At 45.1% G+C, this 23,590-nt stretch overlaps 1 protein-coding gene across 1 annotated transcript in view; it reads left to right on the top strand.

The window, feature by feature from the left end:
* The first annotated feature begins 6,352 nt into the window (after window positions 1-6,352).
* The window catches only part of LOC112249068 (sec1 family domain-containing protein 2-like), a 65,326-nt gene continuing 48,088 nt past the window's right edge, over window positions 6,353-23,590 (top strand). Inside the window, exon 1 of the mRNA XM_024418706.2 lies at window positions 6,353-8,818. Coding sequence (XP_024274474.1) covers window positions 8,743-8,818 — 76 coding nt within the window. The 5' untranslated portion in view covers window positions 6,353-8,742. The remainder of the gene's footprint in view (window positions 8,819-23,590) is intronic.

Here is a 23,590-nt window from a genome sequence, read left to right as displayed (position 1 = left end):
AATGACCCTGTCAATGCACACCAGGTGTGTCTGAGAAATAGAGTACTTTTTCTTAGCTGTGTGCGTGTGCATGTGTGGGCTTGTTTTTGTGTGTGCACGCGTACCTGCGACCTGCGTGCATGTGTGTGTTCTGTGTTTGTGTGTGTGTAAATAGCTTTAGTTTTCATGGTTGTAGATGAACTGGTTTGTGTGCAGGGGGCCGTCTTTGTCCGAGCAGCCGAGAACAACCTTGATTGCGACATTGTCCCAAATGAAAGCAGTCAAATGGAAACCAGACGCTGCGTGAAACCTGGTCACCAACTCGCCATGAGAACAATGTTTTTACAAATTCTCTTTTTCTGTTCCCCTTGGCTACAGTAAGCAGCCTGGGCTTAGCACACACACACACATGAATATACATACTGTACACACACACACACACGCCTGCACATACACAAACAAACAGATGGAAATACCAGGAGGAGGATTGAGTGAGCACACAAACAGAGTGAATAGCAAAACAAACAAGACACACAGCAGGTTAAAGGCAGGCTGACAGTCTCAGTCACACGCTGAACCTTCTAACAACCTCCTTCAGGGACACGTTAAAGAGCATCCCCGTCCCGGAGACGAGCATGAATCTGCACTAATGGCCACTCGCAAGACAACACACACACACGCAACAAACCCAGGAACAGCTGGTACGAGTTACCTAGCTGGTCGGAGGGGATGTTGTTTACCAACATTAGCTGCTAGTGATCGAGAGGTACAGTAAGTGGAGGCGTGGTCCACGTCCTCAACATGAGAATAGACCTTGTCTCAACCGCTCTTAGCGGAAGAAGGGATTCGGGAGGAGGAGAGGAAGAGGACAAAAAGACTGGCAATTTGACACACACTCGGAGAGTGTGAACGAGAGAATGTCTGTGTGGATTTAATTGAAGGGGAAGTGTGTGTGTACCCTAAACGTGCGTGTGCATGCGTGATGAATGTGAATGAGTACTGTATGAGTTCTGTGTGTGAAGTCAGAGTATGGGTATAATTAAAGGGAGAAATGGTGTTTGCCCAATAAAAATGGTTCCGCTTAGAGCTCAGACTAGGAAATGAGCTCTGAAACCAAGTGTTCCGCATCCAACACCACATGTAGGAGGCAGACGATGATTGGCTAAAAGCAGCGCTGTGAATAGCAGAGAGAGATGGTCATTGGACATGAGCCTCATCTCACTTTTGAGACACAGTGGGGGATTGGCTGGTTCATTTCTGCCTGTCCCAGACATGAATAGTGTGTGATGTGTGTAGGTTGGAAATACTTTTAGTAGTGACTTCGATAATATCCCATTTTCAGTTGTGGCTTTGTGTTTTTGTGTGTGTATGTGTGTGAGAGAGAGAGAGTCGAGAGAGGTTGGGAGGCAGGAGAAGGGGGAAAAGAGAGAATGTGGGGGGCTCCGTGTCAAATAGTCAAGAGGTAGAGGCCAATAGTTTGAGCCTTGTGATTGTGTGGGGATAGGGGATATTCTTACATTGACTGTGCCTTCCATTTCGTTGATGCTGTAGTAAGGTGTAGGACTGTGTGTCTCATAGGAAATCAAATCAAATTTTATTTGTCACATACACATGGTTAGCAGATGTTAATGCGAGTGTAGCGAAATGCTTGTGCTTCTAGTTCCGACAATGCAGTAATAACCAACAAGTAATCTAGCTAACAATTCCAAAACTACTACCTTATAGACACACGTGTAACGGAATAAAGAATATGTACATAAAGATATATGAATGAGTGATGGTACAGAGCGGCATAGGCAAGATACAGTAGATGGTATTGAGTGCAGTATATACATATGAGATGAGTATGTAAACAAAGTGGCATAGTTCAAGTGGCTAGCGATACATGTATTACATAAAGATGCAGTAGATGATATAGAGTACAGTATATACATATGAGATGAATCATGTAGGGTATGTAAACATTATATTAGGTAGCATTGTTTAAAGTGGCTAGTGATATATTTTACATAATTTCCCATCAATTCCCATTATTAAAGTGGCTGGAGTTGAGTCAGTGTGTTGGCAGCAGCCACTCAATGTTAGTGGTGGCTGTTTAACAGTCTGATGGCCTTGAGATAGAAGCTGTTTTTCAGTCTCTCGGTCCCAGCTTTGATGCACCTGTACTGACCTCGCCTTCTGGATGATAGCGGGGTGAACAGGCAGTTGCTCGGGTGGTTGTTGTCCTTGATGATCTTTATGGCCTTCCTGTGACATCGGGTGGTGTAGGTGTCCTGGAGGGCAGGTAGTTTGCCCCCGGTGATGCGTTGTGCAGACCTCACTACCCTCTGGAGAGCCTTACGGTTGTGGGCGGAGCAGTTGCCGTACCAGGCGGTGATACAGCCCGACAGGATGCTCTCGATTGTGCATCTGTAGAAGTTTGTGAGTGCTTTTGGTGACAAGCCGAATTTCTTCAGCCTCCTGAGGTTGAAGAGGCGCTGCTGCGCCTTCTTCACGATGCTGTCTATGTGGGTGGACCAATTCAGTTTGTCTGTGATGTGTACGCCGAGGAACTTAAAACTTACTACCCTCTCCACTACTGTTCCATCGATGTGGATAGGGGGGTGTTCCCTCTGCTGTTTCCTGAAGTCCATAATCATCTCCTTAGTTTTGTTGACGTTGAGTGTGAGGTTATTTTCCTGACACCACACTCCGAGGGCGCTCACCTCCTCCCTGTAGGCTGTCTCGTCGTTGTTGGTAATCAAGCCTACCACTGTTGTGTCGTCCGCAAACTTGATGATTGAGTTGGAGGCGTGCGTGGCCACGCAGTCGTGGGTGAACAGGGAGTACAGGAGAGGGCTCAGAACGCACCCTTGTGGGGCCCCAGTGTTGAGGATCAGCGGGGTGGAGATGTTGTTGCCTACCCTCACCACCTGGGGGCGGCCTGTCAGGAAGTCCAGTACCCAGTTGCACAGGGCGGGGTCGAGACACAGGGTCCCGAGCTTGATGACGAGCTTGGAGGGCACTATGGTGTTAAATGCCGAGCTGTAGTCGATGAACAGCATTCTCACATAGGTATTCCTCTTGTCCAGATGGGTTAGGGCAGTGTGCAGTGTGGTTGAGATTGCATCGTCTGTGGACCTATTTGGGCGGTAAGAAAATTGGAGTGGGTCTAGGGTGTCAGGTAGGGTGGAGGTGATATGGTCCTTGACTAGTCTCTCAAAGCACTTCATGATGACGGAAGTGAGTGCTACGGGGCGGTAGTCGTTTAGCTCAGTTACCTTAGCTTTCTTGGGAACAGGAACAATGGTGGCCCTCTTGAAGCATGTGGGAACAACAGACTGGGATAGGGATTGATTGAATATGTCCGTAAACACACCAGCCAGCTGGTCTGCGCATGCTCTGAGGGCGCGGCTGGGGATGCCGTCTGGGCCTGCAGCCTTGCGAGGGTTAACACGTTAACACGTTAGGAGTCACTGACAGCACGGTCACACACACCAATACCTGGGCATGAGTTCAGGAACCCAACGCAGCATCAAATCCTAATGCGTAGGGTCCTTTATGGTGCACATACTGTACACAGTTGAATACTGCAGACACACCATATCCTCATCCATTCCCTGTCACTTTTCCTGTCACCCCTGGTAGTTCAAGGTTTGGTTTGACCCACAGTCATCCACCCCTCTATTGTCCCACACCGGGAGGTAGCTTAAGATGGAGGTAGCTTTTCTGTCTGTATGTGTGTTTGTGAGAGCGTGTGGGTGCGTTGATAATAAGTTGGTGTATTTCAGTGTTTGTGTATTCTCAACTCCAGTTACAGAGATTGTGTATTTACAGTGGGAGTGTGTATTTACAGTGGGAGTGTGAAATCCCAGCCCAGGCTCTGTCCCTGGATGGTGTTGTAGCCTGAACAGGATGGGTGATGATGATGATGATGATGGAGACTTGCTGTAAGCTACAGTACCAGTCAAAAGTTTGGACACAACCTACTTATTCAAGGGTTTTTCTTGATTTTTACTATTTTCTACATTGTAGAATAAAACTGAAGACATCAAAGATATGAAATAACACATATGGAATCATGTTGTAACCAAAAAAGTATTTTTTATATTTGAGATTCTTCAAATAGCCACCCTTTGCCTTGATGACAGCTTTGCACACTCTTGGCATTGTCTCAACTTCACCTGGAATGTTGAAGGAGTTCCCACATATGCTGGGCACTCTGCGGTCCAACTCATCCCAAACCATCTCAATTGGGTTGTCGGGTGATTGTGGATGTCAGGTTATCTGATGCAGCACTCCACCACTCTCCTTCTTGGTCAAATAGCCCTTACACAGCCTGGAGGTGTGTTGGGACATTATCCTATTGAAAAACAAAGGATAGTCCCACTAAGCACAGACCATATGGTGTGGCATATCACTGCAGAATGCTGTGGTAGCCATGCTGGTTAAGTGTGCTTTGAATTAAAAATAAATCACAGACAGTGTCACCAACAAAGCACTCTCACACCACCTCCTCCATGCTTCACAGTGGGAACCACACATGTGGATACCATCCGTTCACCTACTCTGCGTCTCACAAAGACACAACGGTTGGAACCAAAAATCTCAAATCTGGACTCATCAGGCCAAAAGACAGATTTCCACCAGTCTAATGTCCATTGCTCGTGTTTCTTTGCCCAAGCAAGTCTCTTCTTCTTATTGGTGTCCTTTAGTAGTGTTTTTTTGGCAGCAGTTTGACCATGAAGGTCTGATTCACACCGTCTCCTCTGAACAGTTGATGTTGAGATGTGTCTGTTACTTGAACTCTGTGAAGCATTTATTTGGGCTGCAATTTCTGAGGCTGGTAACTCTGATGAACTTATCCTCTGCAGCAGAGGTAACTCTGGGTCTTCCTTTCCTGTGGCGGTCCTCATGAGAGACAGTTTCATCATAGTGCTTGATGCTTTTTGCGACTACAATTTTTGCGACTGTTTTTGCGACTGTCATTTCTCTTTGCTTATTTGAGCTGTTCTTGCCATAATATTGACTTGGTCTTTTACCAAATAGGGCTTTCTTCTGTATACCACCCCTACCTTGTCACAACACAACTGATTGGCTCAAACGCATTGAGGAAAGAAATTCCACAAATTCACTTTTAACAAGGAACACCTGTTAATCGAAATGCATTCCAGGTGACTACCTCATGAAGCTGGTTGAGAGAATGCCAAGAGTGTGCAAAGCTGTCATCAAGGCAAAACCCTTGAATGAGTAGGTGTGTCCAAACTTTTGACTGGTACTGTATGTGACGATGGTGGTGAAGGGGAGGACAGGAAGGTTTAAGTATATTTTACTGGATTTGCACTCGTTTTATGTTCTGAGCACCCCTGTCTTACACACACACACACACACACACACACGGGGTGGGTTTGTTTTCCATCCTGTCCATGGGCTGTGTGAAGGGAAGTAGGGAGCGACGGGAAAGACGGACCTCCCCAATGCTGCTGTTTAGGTTGGCACGGCAACACGCCTCTCTCTCCACTGATGGGAACAGTCCTGGGACATAAAAGGTTCTCTAATACACTCTGGCCATCCGCTTTTTCTGTATTTTTTTCTTGCTCTTTTCTTCTTCCTGTCTTTTCCCTTTCTCTCACTCTCTTTCTGCCTCCCATCCTTTCTCTCACTCTCTTTCTGCCTCCCATCCTTTCTCTCACTCTCTTTCTGCCTCCCATCCTTTCTCTCACTCTCTTTCTGCCTCCCATCATTTCTCTCACTCTCTTTCTGCCTCCCATCCTTTCTCTCACTCTCTTTCTGCCTCCCATCATTTCTCTCACTCTCTTTCTGCCTCCCATCCTTTCTCTCACTCTCTTTCTGCCTCCCATCATTTCTCTCACTCTCTTTCTGCCTCCCATCCTTTCTCTCACTCTCTTTCTGCCTCCCATCATTTCTCTCACTCTCTTTCTGCCTCCCATCCTTTCTCTCACTCTCTTTCTGCCTCCCATCATTTCTCTCACTCTCTTTCTGCCTCCCATCCTTTCTCTCACTCTCTTTCTGCCTCCCATCCTTTCTCTCACTCTCTTTCTGCCTCCCATCATTTCTCTCACTCTCTTTCTGCCTCCCATCCTTTCTCTCACTCTCTTTCTGCCTCCCATCCTTTCTCTCACTCTCTTTCTGCCTCCCATCCTTTCTCTCACTCTCTTTCTGCCTCCCATCCTTTCTCTCACTCTCTTTCTGCCTCCCATCCTTTCTCTCACTCTCTTTCTGCCTCCCATCCTTTCTCTCACTCTCTTTCTGCCTCCCATCCTTTCTCTCACTCTCTTTCTGCCTCCCATCCTTTCTCTCACTCTCTTTCTGCCTCCCATCCTTTCTCTCACTCTCTTTCTGCCTCCCATCCTTTCTCACTCTCTTTCTGCCTCCCATCCTTTCTCTCACTCTCTTTCTGCCTCCCATCCTTTTTCTCAGTTCATTCCTTGCTCTATCTCTCTCCTAGGCCCTGCTGCAGAGTGCTAGTTACAGGGGGAAGTGGAGCGTGAGGGTGCATGGGTGATGATTAGGCTTGGTTAAGATTATTTCCCAAGTTCCCTCACTGCATTTATGAAATAACTTGAAATTAGCCTGCATTTTTAATTGGAAAACATTCATCAACCCATCGACCCCCTCTACACACACATACACACACATAGGGCCCTTAACCATGCTGAGAGATGATCAGAGAAGTCAATAGTGCAGCCTTCTCCGGTTCATCAGATGACATGAAACCCCAGGCTTTAATTAACGGAAATTAAACTGGTCTCTACTGCAGGACACGACCGGTCAGAAGGTTAGGCCATGGTGTGCTTGTGTGTGTGTGTTTTTGTTTGTCTGTGTGTGTGTGTGTGTGTGTGTGTGTGTGTGTGTGTGTGTGTGTGTGTGTGTGTGTGTGTGTGTGTGTGTGTGTGTGTCTGTGTGTGTGTGTGTGTGTGTGTGTGTGTGTGCACGCGCATCACACTCAGCCCACTCCACTTTTTCTGTAGTCATCAGTAATACAAAACAGCCTGTTCCCTTCATCCACAGCGATCCTGTTTTGAAGGTCGACCATTGCAATATCGCTTTAGGTTTTGACCCCAAACGGGGTTTAATCTCTGAACCAGGCCCAATGTGTTGTTTACACCTCCAGACTGACCGGCGGCTTTATGGAGTGTGTTAAACCTCAGCTCAGAATTCTTCCTCTGTGTGTTTATGGACAGGACATGCATATCATAAAAGGCTAGTCATAAGCAGTTATAACTACAAGAATGGAGAGGGACACTTGTCCTCTTCTCCTCTCCTCCTACCCACACACTCACTCGCTTACACACACACACACACACAGACACACACACGCTGGCTCCAGAGAACCCCTTTCTGTGACAGTGGCCCCTGGCCCCTGCACACGCATCAGTGCAGGCTGGGGTCACCCTGTCACCCTCTAACACAGGGTTAGTTGAGAGGTCCTGTTGGGCCTCCTGTCCTCTCTACTCCCCCGTGTGTCTCCCCTCTCTGTCCTCTGTGTGCCCCCTGAACCGCTCTCTACTTCCCCCTGACCTTTCTCTCCCATCAACCCCAGAGCTACCCACATAGAGGGTCATCCAGTTATATGAAACTACTAATGCATCTGCAGCACTCCTACTGTACAGAGAGCCAGAGAAGGGGAGAGTTTGAAGGGGTCTCAATGCTAATGGAAATAGACTAGGGACTGGATGTGTGCTTGTGTCTTCGTGTTCTCCTGTTCCCAGAGTATTCTGTGTTTTACGGTTTATCTGTGTTGTATCTGGCTGCTACTAGAGAGCCTGTTTATATTACGGATTCCAGACAGCGGTGAGAGATGACCTGCCACCCTGTACCCGCTTTCCTTCCCAAACTGTCCCCTCTCCTCCGTGTCTCTCTCTCTCCCCCCTCACTCCTACAGCTCTGTTATCAACTACTCGCAACTAGTTATCTCTCACTTGGCTCAAGTTACGCTGTGATTGACTTGTTTTCCCTAACCCCTTACAATTACATTAAGTACTGCATGAAATGATTAGCATTTGGAATGGAGTAGCTTTTGGGACTTGTGAGAAGATCTAGACAACTTTCATTAGCATTTGTTCCATACGTTTGACACCCCTGGCCTACATTTAGATGGTAGTACAGAGACAATGGAGGTGGTAGTAGTAGGGGAGAGAAACGGATTCTCTGCTGGTACTGGACACTGGACAGTAGAGAAGGGATAGATAGAGGGAATAGATGGGTAGTTCTGGTCCTAGTGGTTGTGTGTGCTCCTCTACTACAGCCCTGATGCCAGATGGAAGCTCTCCCGCCGCTCGGCTTTGCTCTGCGCTGGCCGGGTCATTTCCTGTCAGGAGGCCTGGTGTTAATCAAGCCCTGAGCCAGGGGGAACGCCCTCCAGACCCCCTTTTACTCCCCTAGTACTGCTTCCCCTCTCCTCCACAGCCTTTACTGCTCCCCTCGCTTCCCTCTATTGCTACCCCTCTCCTCCTCTCCAATTCCTAACTGGACCAGCAGGCACAACAGGCTCATCTAAGCGCTCGTCCCCACAGACCTTAGGACAGGGATATACAATACCAATATCAGTAAACTTGTGACTCATTCAAACCCACTATTCCACAGTAATAGCTCCTCTGTTACACTGTTCCTTAGAAATAACAGACAGGGGTCAATCTGTTTCAGCATCGTTGGTGTAGCTGCTTCCAGCTGTGCCCACAGCAGCGCCTCCCTCAGGTGGAGGAGAGAAAGAGCAGCTGTCAGTTGGTTCTCCCAGCAGCAGCAGTCAGTACCTAGAGAGAGATGAGTGTTCTTCCTGTGCTGTTGCTGTTCCACTACCACAAAGGAAGGGGATCCAGGGACTCTGATAAGCTCTGTTGTGAGTAAATACAGAAAACTGTCTCACCCTCCTCGCTCTCTCTTCAACCCAAGATCTCCACGCTCTCGGTCTTTCTCGGCGCACCCTTTTTCACTCTCGCTCTCGCCGTTTCGGTCTTCTCTCCATTTTGCACAAAAGCACACTCACTTTCTCCCCCTTCTATCACTCTCCCTCTCCCCCCGCTCTGTTATCTGCTCTGAGTGAGCCAGGTCTCTCTCTTGGTCCTCTCCGGTTGTCTGTCTGTCTCCCGCTGGCTCACACACACTCACACACACTCACACACAGGTCAGCTCTGCTCTTTGATGCTGACAGCTGCTTTACGTCTGCGCTCCGTCTATGAGCTCACCCCCTCTCACATCCGCCCGGCTAAACCCCGTTTAAACCCAGGTAAACCTCTCACTTCCGCCCGGCTAAACCCCGTTTAAACCCAGGTGAACCTCTCACTTCCGCCCAGCTAAACCCTGTTTAAACCCAGGTGAACCTCTCACACTGAGAGAGATGGAGAGATAGACAGAGAGAGAGATGGAGAGATAGACAGAGAGAGAGAGATGGAGAGATAGAGAGAGAGATGGAGAGATAGAGAGAGAGATGGAGAGATAGACAGAGAGAGAGAGATGGAGAGATAGAGAGAGAGATGGAGAGATAGAGAGAGAGATGGAGAGATAGAGAGAGAGATGGAGAGAGAGAGAGAGATGGAGAGATAGAGAGAGAGATGGAGAGATAGACAGAGAGAGAGAGATGTAGAGAGAGAGATGGAGAGATAGAGAGAGAGATGGAGAGATAGACAGAGAGAGAGATGGAGAGATAGAGAGAGAGATGGAGAGATAGACAGAGAGAGAGAGATGGAGAGATAGAGAGAGAGATGGAGAGATAGACAGAGAGAGAGATGTAGAGAGAGAGATGGAGAGATAGAGAGAGAGATGGAGAGATAGACAGAGAGAGAGAGATGGAGAGATAGAGAGAGAGATGGAGAGATAGACAGAGAGAGAGAGATGGAGAGATGGCGCTATGGATGCGAGAGCTTGGCAGACTTTACTAGGTGAGAGGCACTTTATAGAGGAGCCCTGTCATCTCACGGCTCTCTGTAATATCTGTGGTGTTGTAGCGTTACTGTATGTGGTGTTAGTTTGTGTGAACAGAGAGTTCTGGAAAGGCCATTTAAGACTATGTAAACTCTGCCCTCTGAAAATAAAATACATTAGAAGACACACACACACACACATTCCTCCTAATGGGTTATTCAGTCCCTCAGGCTAAACCCCTTAGACGCTTCATACTCTGTAAGACGTATAGATCCCCTCAGCCCTCTCTGACCCTGAAGACTGTCTGCCTGCCTGCCTCTCTCTGACTCCCCTGTTAAAACAACCTCTATTTCTGGATGTCTTTTAATTTCCTTTCTGCTCTGTAGAGATAGCAAATCCTAAGAATATCCACTGGAGGGTAGACCTACAGTATGTGTTATGTGTTACGGACTTACGGGATATGTGGTTCTAATTTACTAGTTTCCTGTTGGCTCCCTCTCTCCGCCAGCCCTTCCTCCTCCCTTCTCTCTCTCTCTTCAAGCTCATGACTCCTGAATAGCCCATCACATCACTGTAGTGTTGATTAGTGGTATACAATTCTTGTCAGTCTTTATTGAGCAATGGAACACCTCATTGCATTGTGTTGACAGTGTCACATTAGTTCTGATAGATCATCTAGTGTTGACAATGGACATTTTATGGACAGATGTAGGATCTTAATTTGAGCCACTTTGCTACAGCAGGAAAGTAATCCTGCAGCAACAGGAAATCTGAATTATTTTGTGGATTATAATTCATTGGCATTTTTGTAGGGATTGATACATTTTTCATAAGGGAAAATCAAGTGCGAATTTTCAAAGTGTAAATTAAAAACCTCAGAAGCCTTTTGAAACCTTAAATACACTACAAGTTTTACAAGTTATCCTGCACCAGGGTGATCAAATAAAGATCCTGTATTCAAATGTTTATTACAAGATGATGAAGCAATGTACAGATGCTTTTCTGCACAATTCTTGATGATTTAACAAAATAAACATTTTCAGTACAACATATTATGGTTTTCCCATAGTAACACCCCTAGGTTGACATTTAATAATACATGTGTGTGTATTTTTACAGTAACAAACTCTCCAGCTCCATCCCTCTCCTGTCTGGTCAAACCCTCCTTCTCTGTCAAATCTGGATCTCAGGTGGGAACATAGGTCTCCTGTAGGGCCTCCATGCGTCACTGCACTATTCAAGAGCCCCCAACACACACTTCAACACACACTTTCAACAAGTCCAGAGCCCTTACACACACTCATACATCCCCTCCCTCTTCATACATCCCCTCCCTCTTCATACATCCCCTCCCTCTTCATACTTCCCTCCCTCTTCATACATCCCCTCCCTCTTCATACATCCCCTCCCTCTTCATACATCCCCTCCCTCTTCATACTTCCCTCCCTCTTCATACATCCCCTCCCTCTTCATACTTCCCCTCCCTCTTCATACATCCCCTCCCTCTTCACACTTCCCCTCCCTCTTCATACATCCCCTCCCTCTTCATACATCCCCTCCCTCTTCATACTTCCCTCCCTCTTCATACATCCCCTCCCTCTTCATACTTCCCCTCCCTCTTCATACATCCCCTCCCTCTTCACACTTCCCCTCCCTCTTCATACATCCCCTCCCTCTTCATACATCCCCTCCCTCTTCATACATCCCCTCCCTCTTCATACATCCCCTCCCTCTTCATACTTCCCTCCCTCTTCATACATCCCCTCCCTCTTCATACTTCCCCTCCCTCTTCATACATCCCCTCCCTCTTCACACTTCCCCTCCCTCTTCATACATCCCCTCCCTCTTCATACATCCCCTCCCTCTTCACACTTCCCCTCCCTCTTCATACATCCCCTCCCTCTTCATACATCCCCTCCCTCTTCATACATCCCCTCCCTCTTCATACTTCCCCTCCCTCTTCATACATCCCCTCCCTCTTCATACTTCCCCTCCCACACTCAGTATGCTATACACACTGTAATCTACACTGAGTATACAAAACATGCTCTTTCCATGACATAAACTGACCAGGTGAATCCAGGTGAAAGCTAGGATCCCTTATTGATGCCACTTGTCCGCACAGTGATCAAAACTTGTTTTCTCGTGTCTCTCTCTTGTCCCTCTGCAACAGTCATATGGTGAGCAATGTGTTTAGAACATTGAATTGCAATACATTTAGGATCGTGAAAATATCATATCGTGAAGTCTCTGGCAATTCCCAGCCCTATTTATTACTATAACCCTCTGCCCTTAGTTTGTATGGGCCTCACACACACACACATACGTACACACCCACTGTCCAGAGGGCGTAACCCATATCCCATAATGTTTCTGTGTGTGTGTGTGTCATTGAAGTCAGGTCTATTTAACCCATGGGTGGGGTGAACAGCTCAAGGCTGAATATAATAAGTGGAGAGAGTGGGTACTAGTGGTCACTATGGTAATGAGCTGACCTCACCCGCGCTATAATTGTGTGTATGTGTGTGTGTGTTGACGTACGTGTGTACGTGTGTGTGTACATACGTGTGTGTACGCACCCATGCCTGTTTGTGTGATGGTGTGCATGCGTAGGTGTAAAAAGTTTGTGCGTGTGAACAAACTGAGGGCTAATGATTGCGCTGGCAGTATGATGACGTTTATTTTCTTTTGTGTTTGTAATGATACTCTAAACCTTATAATCATGGCCATCATCCATCAACCTCTACCACTGTGTGTGTGTGTGTGTGCGTGCGTGCGTGCGTGCGTGCGTGCACGTGTTGTAGGTCTTCTCTGTGATATGTCCAGTTCTTGGTGGTTCATAACAGGAAGTGGGTGGTTAGGAGGATCTGACCGCTTCCTGTGATATGGAGCTTCCGCTGTGTCTGTGGGACTGCTGCCTCTTATCTCCCTTACTCTCTCCCGCTCTTCTTCTCTCAATCTACAAATTCCTCCCTTCTTCCCTCTGTCTCACTCTCCCTATATACTGTATCAGAGTTCCTCGCACACATGTCAGCTTGTCTGAGCAAATAGCTTTGTCTGTGTGTGTGTTTTGTGTATGTATATGTCCCTGTCCTACAGTATATAGTTCCCAGTTCTTAGCGCTGCTGGTACACAATATATACAAAATTATGTGGACACGCCTTCAAATTAATGGATTCGGCTATTTCAGCCACACCCGTTGCTGACAGGTATATAAAATCGAGCACACGGCCATGCAATAAGTTTGTTCATCAAATTTCTGCCCTGCTAGAGCTGCCCCAGTCAACTGTAAATGCTGTTATCGTGAAGTGGAAACGTGGAGGAGCAACAACGGCTCAGCTATGAAGTGGTAGGTCACACAAGCTCACAGAACGGGACCGCCAAGTGCTTAAGCGCGTAGCGTATAAAAATCGTCTGTCCTCCGATGCAACACTCACTACTGATTTCCAAACTGCCTCTGGAAGCAAAGTCAGCACAATAACTGTTTTGTCGGGAGCTTCATGAAATGGGTTTCCATGGCCGAGCAGCCGCAGACAAGACTAAGATCGCCATGCCAAGTGTCGGCTGGAGTGGTGTAAAGCTCTCTGCCATTGGGCTCTGGAGCAGTGGAAACGCTTTCTCTGGAGTGATGAATGACGCTTCACCATCTAGCAGTCTGACGGACGAATTTGGGTTTGGCGGATGCCAGGAAAACACTACCTGCCCAAATGCCTAGTTCCAACTGTAAAGTTTGGTGGTGGAGGAATAACGGCCTGGGGCTGTTTTTCATGGTTTAGGCTCGGCCCCTTAGTTCCAGTGAAGGGAAATGTTAACGCTACAGCATACAATGACATTCTAGACGATTCTGTGCTTCCAACTTTGTTTCAACAGTTTGGGGAAGGCTCTTTCCTGTTTCAGCATGACAATGCCCCCATGAACAAAGCAGGGTCCATAGAGAAATGATTTGTCGAGGTTAGTGTGTAAGAACTTGACTGGCCTGCACAGAGCCCTGACCTCAACCCCATCAAACTAATTTGGGATGAATTGGAATGCCAACTGTGTGCCAGACCTAATCGCCCAACATCAGCACCCAACCTCACTAATGCTCTTGTGGCTGAATGGAAGCAAGTCCCCACAGCAATGTTCCAACATCTAGTGGAAAGCCTTCCCAGAAGAGTGGAGGCTGTTATAGTAGCAAAGGGGAGGCCAACTCCATATTAATGTCCATGATTTTGGAATAAGACAAGCAGTGTCCACATACTTTTGTGCGTTTGAATATGAATATCTTGGAGACCTGTTTGTTCTGACCCTCTCACCCTTCAACCCTCACCCTCTACCCCCCTCCCCACCCCATTCCCCACCCTTCATCCCTCACTGCCCTTCAGGCACAGAGGTTCTCATCTCGCCCCTCTCAGACCTCTCACCCCAAACCCCCCTCACACAGTGATAGCATAGACCTTACATCCTGCTACTCATCTCAGCCATTTGAAGTGAGGTCAATGTGCGCCTCTAATTATTGCAAAGAATAGCAACTTACACTGTATGTTGTCTGCCGTTCAAATGCCATCATTTTATCAAATACCATTAAGTTCACTATGTACTGTTGATCTCTTCTATCATATTAACATTCTCTTGCTGTCTGTTGTTTTCTAAGTACAGTACATCACTGTGACTGTAGGTCTGCTCAGCACCTCATCACTCTCTAGTTTGTACCGTATGTTCTGTCTGAGTCAGTCCTCAGAGGCATAGTGTGTGTATGACTGGTTCTGAATCCCACCTGGTGGATGTTATAGTGCGTGCGTGTGTGTGGTTTACCGTAATAGTGTACTGTGTGATTCATACATTGTCATCTGCTTTGACTTTTCTGTGTAACTTGCCGTTTTAGGGGAAAAGAGCCACTCACACGATTAATCAATCAATCACGAGTGTGTGTGTGTGTGTGTGTGTGTGATCTGCACTCACTGTGCCTCAACATGTGGCTTCAATCACCAGGCTCTGTTTGGTCCCACCCCAATGTACCCCTTCACTGAGAGTTATGGCTATTGATGCCGTCTTCATGTTTTTCAAGCAGGTCATTTTGGACCTGGTTTCAGAAATTAAGCCTGAGGTTCCTGTTACTCATGTGTCTGTTCCCTGCATGTATTTCATATGTCTTTTTGCAGGCATTTGTGTGAATCTGATTCAAAATGGAGCCTGTGTGTGGCTGACTATGTGTGATGACTCATGATCATGTAAACAGATATAAAGTGTCAGATGGGTTTATTGGGGACTTTGTTGTAAGAGGATATTCACATTGACGAAAATTTAAGGAGAGGCAGCACGACGATATTGCAATTTACATAATATGAGCGTTCATTTTTGTCATTTACGTGACGTCTTTGCCTTACTTTTCGTTGTGGCTGGCAACGAGACATTCTTGCTCTGCAGCTCCAAGTTTACGTAAATACCAGTATCACAGTAGCCGCTGACGAGCCAGTAAGCTTGCAAAATATTCAACATTGCAAGCAATTTTTCCTCTAAAACATAATAGCTAACGTTACACTCTTGAATAATGCAACCGGACAATATTACACTCTTGAATAATGCAACAATTCACAAGCATGTGTAGACAGGTAAAGAGTTTATTTTGTTGTTCGTACACACATTAATCAGCTAAATGTAGCTTGCGAGATAATAACACATTAGCATATCAAACATGGAGGTTTACCCCTTTCATACGAATATAAAAGTACAGCTTCCGCATTTTAAAGTGACCTTAGAACGAACAAGGCTTCATTTGATCAATATCATGGAAGTCTTTATAAGAGGTAAACGTTAATAATTCCCCTGGGCCCGGTGTCCCAAAAGCATATTAAAGGCTAAGTTCATTGTTAGAGCCTTTGTAGGAGTGTCGTTATATCACTCTGCACCGTTTCCCTTAAGCCATCATTATAGAGCCCCACAGTGGACAGTCAAAATGCTCATAAAACCTAGCGTTTAATTGCGGACATGGTTCCAATCGGGGGTTTTTTCAGCATCATTTGAAGCACCTTTAACAGGGTCTGTGTTCCATGTAGACTTTCCCTGACATAACGTTTTGATAACTGTATAAATCTCTCTCGGACAAGGTGACATTTGTCAATGTGTTCTGCTCTATTTACTCTCAGATTCGAAAATACTAATGAACGGCAAAGTAAACATCGTGCAAGACTACAAATCTTTGCTGTCAGCTAGTTAGCTACTGGCTATCTTGATCCAAAATGAAAGTTATATTGAACATTTTCATTTTAGCTAATATTTGTTGGCTTATTCATGCATTTGGACTTGTGTCTTATACAGAATACTATTCTAGTAGTAGTCAGATATTTACAATTGGCCATGAATATTAGGATTTTTTTTTGTGAAGAAGGCTGTATTGGCAACCTTGCCTTTTTTTTTTTTTTACCAGATCCTCTTCTCCTTCAGATGGTGAAGGTCTATATTTAATCCCTTATTTCTGCCAACTATATGAATGAGGTGAAATCTATTTCAATTCATGGTGCCAGAATGCACTGCTGTGTTTAAGCAATTCAGAACTAACTTGATGATATGTTCTGTTGAAGATTCAAAGCCAGAGGAACTAATTGGAGAATGCATCCATAATCAAGAATGAAGACGCATATTTATTTGACAAGAATGCACCTAGTCGGGCCTCCATCCCAGTCTGTATCACAACCGGCCGTGATTGGGAGTCCCACAGGGCGGCGCACAATTGGCCCATCATCGTCCAGGTTAGGGGAGGGTTTGGCCGGGGTGGGCCGTCATTGTAAAATAAGAATTTGTTCTTAACTGACTTGCCTAGTTAAATAAAGGTAAAATACATGTATATAAACTAGTTAACCATGAGCTAGCTAGCTAGATAACATGTATTATTTACATTTAAAACTTGCCCATGACAGATCACAGAATTTTCTATTTAAACTATGTATTCATTACTAAATGTAGCTAACATTAAATAGTTAATCCAGAGACTCTTAACCTTGAGTCGGCAGTCTCATCGAGGTCATCATGTCCAGGTGAGTGACGTGAAGCTTGACGGACATTTGTAGTTCTGTGTGATAGCCTCGTTAGCAGCTAACCGTCAGTTCATTTTTAAGGGGTGAATACAGGCGAATATATTGATAAAAGTTCACTTGTCCGAGAGAGATTTACACGGCTATCAAAACGTTGTGCCAGGTTCAGCCTACACGAAGCGCTCCCTCTCAGTCTCACAACAGAATTAGATGTTCATCCATGTTTCTCAAACGTCAAATTTCTAAGATGTTACAAACGTCGCAATTCTAAGTGTTTAAGGTTAACTTTAGGAATTAACTCAGATTTTGTAAGGTTGGGGTTAATTTTAGGCATTAATTATGAAAAAGTAAAAGGTATGCAATCACCACTGTAAGTCGCTCTGGATAAGAGTGTCTGCTGAATACATGTAAATGTAAAATTGTTTAGGTTAGGTCTTAGCTCCGGATGGTTAAGGTAAGGGTTAAGGTTTGCGAAAGGCTTAAAACTAAAATATCCTAAACGTATTTCTATCACTGGTGGAAAAACGATTGGAACCATTTCTGCTTTTGACCTCTAGGTTTTATGGGTATTATGTCACATATCTCTATGAATGTTTCACTTGAAAACGCTCGTAATCTAACCCCTACAGTCAGACCATTCGTAGAACGGCTAAGTGACATTAGAACATTAGAATAAGCCGCCTCCAATATTTGCAGCCGTAGGTGGTGTTTTGGGAAAGGCCGTTGTACGAAAGATGCATCGTTAAAACACTCGTAAGCCTAAGTTCCAGGCCCAGGTGAGTTGATCAGATTCTTGCTGCATGCTTCTTGCCTGGACAGTTTTACCTGTATGTTGGGCTCAACGAGACAATTTTGTTTATGCTGCCCTGCTTAGAGGAGGGGGGGGGGGTGTAACTGTCAGGCGAGTGTCATGTGCGCCATCCGGAGGTAGCATTCAACCATGAGAAATAAGCAAGTTTACATTAGAGTAATGTCCCTCGAGAATCGATACCGCTCAAGAATCTCTTGAAATGAGAAAAGACTCTAAGTGAAAATCTGGCAGGTCGGAGGGGTTTATTTGGGTTTCAGGTATCAAATGAAACCCACTGCTTTTTCTCATTATCTCTTCCATCCACTCTTATCTGTTTTCACTGTAATGGTTTTACAGAGTCAATAAACACTCATACACACATATGTACTCACACAAATGCACACACTCACATTGCCATACAGATGCAGAAAGACCTACTGATTCACACACAGGCGCGTGCACACACACGGACACAAACACACCACTACCAACGTCCATCGCCTTGTCTCTCAGGTCATTGTGGTTTCAGAGATCAGACACAAACAAACATTCCCCTGTACCCTGCCCTCCCTCACCCCCTACCCACTTAGTTCAGGCCAGGATCACCCAGGGACATCCTGAGGGGAGAGGCCACCCCACCCTCCCCCTCCTACCATCTACCCATAACCCCCCTAAAATCATTATCGCAGGATCACAACACAGCCCCTCCACATTCACATTATCTGTCTCTGTCTCCCCTGAGAGCTAGCCCCACATCACAGTTATCATTCAACACACACTCTCTTTCACATGCGCACACGCACACACAACCGCACACAAACTGAACAGAGGGAGGATCAAAGTTTAATCATGCACACTCCTGTTTCTCGATCCTTCTCAATGTAGTGTGTGTGTGTGTGTGTGTGTGTGTGGGGGGGGGAGTATTTTTTTTTCAAACAATAAATAAACAGATCTTACTTACTTCTCTGAATCTTTGTTTCTTTTACTCTCTCCTCCTTGCCCTTTCTTTATGGATTTACTCAAGCCAAGGGTAGTTTTCCCTCTGAAACTGAATCTCTTTTTACTTTAGGTGATTTCAGGCAAACACTGTTTTCTATTGGATTTCTAAAACCAGCTATTAGTTTGATCTATACTCTCCTATAAAGCTTTGTGTGTAAAGGCATCAGCATGCTTTAGTTCGGCTTTGGTCTAGCCAAACTCCGCTTGGCCAACCGAACGAGTGTGCTCACATACTCCCTTAAAAGACCTTTGGTTCAAAAACAAGAAAAAAGCGACAATAGTACTGTTTGTCCATCTTGAGACGCCGTAGCCAGTATACACTTCCTCAAAATAGTCAGAATTAATCTTAGATTACTCAAGAAATCTGTCATTAATTTTGATGTTTTTGCCAAGTAGATCTTAGTCGCGCAATTTGACATCTAACTAAGATGTTGTGCAGTATTTCGTAAGTGAAGAAATTTGCATGAAAACGAATCGTCTCTCGTTGAATGACAAGAGACACTTAATTGAAGTATCCCTACTGTTGGCCAATCACCATAGACTTACCGCTACCGAGAAAGAAAAAAATACGAACAGCCAAAAAAACAATGACCGAAGACCAACGGCCGAAGACCAAAACCAAAGGCCGAAGACCAAAGACCAAAACGAACAAAAACATTCAAAACAAAACATCATCATTAATATATGCACAAACTGTTCCAAACTGTTTTGGATGGGAAGCCTTAAGATGGCTACAAGCTCTTTTCGTTGCATTCCACCCAGAGAGGAAGGCCGCCTTGTGTAGTGTATATCCACTAGGGGACTTGGGGAGCAAGAGTAGCTGACCAAGCAAGAGGAGCCGAGGCACTCTTTTTTTGACTAGCTAGCGACGATGTTTGAACTTCCGGATCCGGTGTTATATACCTGTTTACAAATGCTAGTTACATGTCAGGCTAGTCCGGTGTTATATGCTTTACGACACTATTTCTTAGCCGCAGAAGCAAACATGTCTCTTTTTGAATTGCAATTGCTAGAGTTTGAGGAGCAAGAGCTTGAACTAGGGCTGTTGCGGTGACCGTATTACCAACTGGCGGTCATGAGTCATGAAGGCAGTCAAATTCCACATTACCTTTTAGTCACTGTAATTAGACTTCTCCAAGCTCCGAGGCTGCTGATGGTCATTAGTAGCCTACCAAACTTGCTAATTGCCTGGTACTCAGCACTCTACTGTCCCTCTAATCACATTGACATCAATGCAAATGTGATCGAAAATCTAATCAAACACTTCATGAGAGCCAATGAGCTCATGTTGCGCAACATTTCTATAGGCTATGCAATTGCAGGAGAAAACAGAGTGATGGCCGCTAATAAAAAGAGGAGGATCCCATCATTTTTCTATAGGCTAGGCTTACTATATTTATTTCTCAACTTTCCTAATATTAAGCACATTGCTTATATTTACAACAGTATAGCCTACCTGACTGGCATGAAAATAAACCACGCATGAAAATAAACAACGTGGAAAAGCGTCCTCCATTCGCTATTTAAGTGCATAGATGACATGCATTTTTTTCCCGCTGCACCTGTTTCAATACAGGTGCATGATAATGGTCCATTCGAAATCAATTTTTTGGGGACTTATTCACACTTTACAAATCACAATAAAGAGTACTATAATGACAGTCACTTTATCCTTGTTTTAGTTGTTCATGTATTTTTGGCGAGGCTAGACCCTCAAGACATTGACCTAACCTTGTGTTATGTGTAGTGGCCTTTCAATGAGAACTTTCCTGCTGTGGTACATGGGTGAGAATGGCTGTCCAGCTGTAGACAATAAGACTAGACCCTCGAGACATTACATAACACAAGGTTGTACATGGTCATGTGTAGTGGCCTTTCAATGGAGACCCTTCCTCCTTTTCGTACAATGGTGAGTGTCCAGCTGTAGACAATAAGGACAACCCCCCACCCCCCCAAGACATTAACCTAATCTACATAGTTCATGTGCAAAGCAGTACAAGTTTGCTGAGTGACTGATTCAGAACAGGAGTATTTTCTGCCAGTACAAAGACAAATACCTTTTACATATGTATTGACTATCCCAAAAGGAACATGGTGGAATTAAAACCATGTAATACACAGATGAAACATGTTGAACAGCAGTAACATGTGAATGAGGAAATAAGTATAAACATGCGCCAGCAACCGTTTTTTGGGGTGAGACAAACGGGGAGACGTTGATCAGCAGGAATAGACACCGTCCATGGTGCCACGACGTCGTAGGCGTCCTTTCCTGGACACTGCTGTCGTGTCTTTATATCATCAACCCGCTGCATGATGTCGGTGTCCAAAGGATCCTCAGCTGTCTTCCTCTTCTGGCCATTGGAGCAGGGTCGTGGAGATGGGGCGGAGGTTGATTGAGTTGCAAGGCAGGGAGCACTGGTGCGCCTGGATGGTGGATTGGGAGTTAAGAAGGGACTGGGTTTTGGGGGGAGAGGAACCGGAGAGGCCGATGTTTGAACTTGCTTTGCTAATCATTATGATAACACAGGCATTGAATATTTCCCATTCACAATTTCTCCCATCCAGAAAAGAGGTGATTTCACATTCTAAATAGGTTTGCTAAACATAAAAACACAAACACACACACATTGACTGTACAAAAGGACTTTGCTGCATGACGAGTACATACTGTATCTGACATATTGGTGTCTGTATGATGATGTTTCACGTGAACACGAAGCTAATCCAACCCAGAGGGGTTACCGGGGAAAAAAATATTTAGGAGTGTGCAAAACTGTCATCAAGGCAAAGGGTGGCGACTTTGAAGAATCTCAAATATAAAATATATTTTGATTTGTTTCACCCTTTTTAGTTACTACATGATTCCATATGTGTTATTTCATAGTAATGTCTCCACTATTATTCTACAATGTAGAAAATAGTCAAATAAGGAAAAACATCCAAACGTTTTACTGGTACTGTACATTTAGGCAAAGGGAAAGGGGATACCTGAATGCATTCAACTGAATTGTCTTCTGCATTCAAATGCCTCCACCAGGGTCCTCTCCATCCTCTACACTCTCTCTTATAGGACCCCCACAGAGGAAGTTGCTCCCACTATTTCAGGCTTAATTTCCTGCCCTGGAGATGAAATGCACGTTTAGGTTCCACCTCCGAAGAATGACGAAGGCTTCATATTAATGAATTGGGAATTTTGGTTGATAAACATCAACAAATAGGGCACAGACAGCTGTCAGTGTAGCTAGCTAGCATGCTAACCTTATCTAGCTAACTAATGTTATCTGTTGCTGTTTTTTTTGTTTTTTTTTACTACATCATATTGGAAAGATTAGCTAGCTGGCTGTATGGCTGGTTCTGGAGCTGGGTTTGTCAAAAGCATTGGTTTAGGGACGACTTTGCCACAGATGGAAACTACTGACCTATCTTTGACTTCGCCATCTATTGTTATCGCTAAAATTTGCCATCTTCTGTAAATTGCAGCCGCAAATCAAATAGAAATGAATCAAATCCAATCAAATGTTCATTGTCACATGCTTCGTCAACAGCTAGTGTAGACTAACAGTGAAATGCTGTCCAAACATTGCAGAATACAATAAAATAAAAATTATAACTGCTGGAACCCTGGAAGAGTAGCTGCTGCCAATGGGGATCCATAATAAATACAAATAATAATATTTAAAAATTGTAACACGAGGAATAAATACACAATGAGCAATATCTCTCTCTTCATCACTCAATACCTAGGTTTACCTCCACTGTATTCACATCCTACCATACATTTGTCTGTACATTATACCTTGATGCTATTTTATCGCCCCCAGAAACCTCCTTTTACTCTATGTTCCAGACGTTCTAGACGACCAATTCTCATAGCTTTTAGCCGTACCCTTATTCTACTCCTCCTATGTTCCTCTGGCGATGTAGAGGTGAATCCAGGCCCTGCAGAGCCTAGCTCCACTCCTATTCACCAGGCGCTCTCTTTTGATGACTTCTGTGACCGTAATAGCCTTGGTTTCATGCATGTTAACATTAGAAGCCTCCTCCCTAAGTTTGTTCTATTCACTGCTTTAGCATACTCAGCCAACCCGGATGTTCTAGCTGTGTCTGAATCCTGGCTTAGGAAGACCACCAAAAATTCAGAAATTTTAATTCCAAACTACAACATTTTCAGACAAGATAGAACTGCCAAAAGGGGCGGTGTTGCAATCTACTGCAAAGATAGCCTGCAGAGTTCTGTCCTACTATCGAGGTCTGTACCCAAACAATTTGAACTTCTACTTTTAAAAATCCACCTCTCTAAAAACAAGTCTCTCACCGTTGCCACCTGCTATAGACCACCCTCTGCCCCCAGCTGTGCTCTGGACACCATATGTGAACTGATTGCCCCCCATCTATCTTCAGAGTTCGTGCTGCTAGGTGACCTAAACTGGAACATGCTTAACACCCCAGCCATCCTACAATCTAAACTTGATGCCCTCAATCTCGGCACCCTCATAGATATCATCCTAACCAACTTCCCCTCTAAATACACCTCTGCTGTCTTCAACCAAGATCTCAGCGATCACTGCCTCATTGCCTGCATCCGTAATGGGTCAGCGGTCAAACGACCTCCACTCATCACTGTAAAACGCTCCCTGAAACACTTCTGCGAGCAGGCCTTTCTAATCGACCTGGCCGGGGTATCCTGGAAGGATATTGATCTCATCCCGTCAGTAGAGGATGCCTGGATATTTTTAAAAAATGCCTTCCTAACCATCTTAAATAAACATGCCCCATTCAAGAAATTTAGAACCAGGAACAGATATAGCCCTTGGTTCTCCCCAGACCTGACTGCCCTTAACCAACACAAAAACATCCTATGGCGTTCTGCATTAGCATCGAACAGCCCCCGTGATATGCAGCTGTTCAGGGAAGCTAGAAACCATTATACACAGGCAGTTAGAAAAGC

The sequence above is a fragment of the Oncorhynchus tshawytscha genome, linkage group LG01, assembly GCF_018296145.1.
Source record: "Oncorhynchus tshawytscha isolate Ot180627B linkage group LG01, Otsh_v2.0, whole genome shotgun sequence".
Lineage (NCBI taxonomy): Eukaryota > Metazoa > Chordata > Actinopteri > Salmoniformes > Salmonidae > Oncorhynchus > Oncorhynchus tshawytscha.
This window is presented reverse-complemented; position numbering and strand designations above follow the sequence as displayed.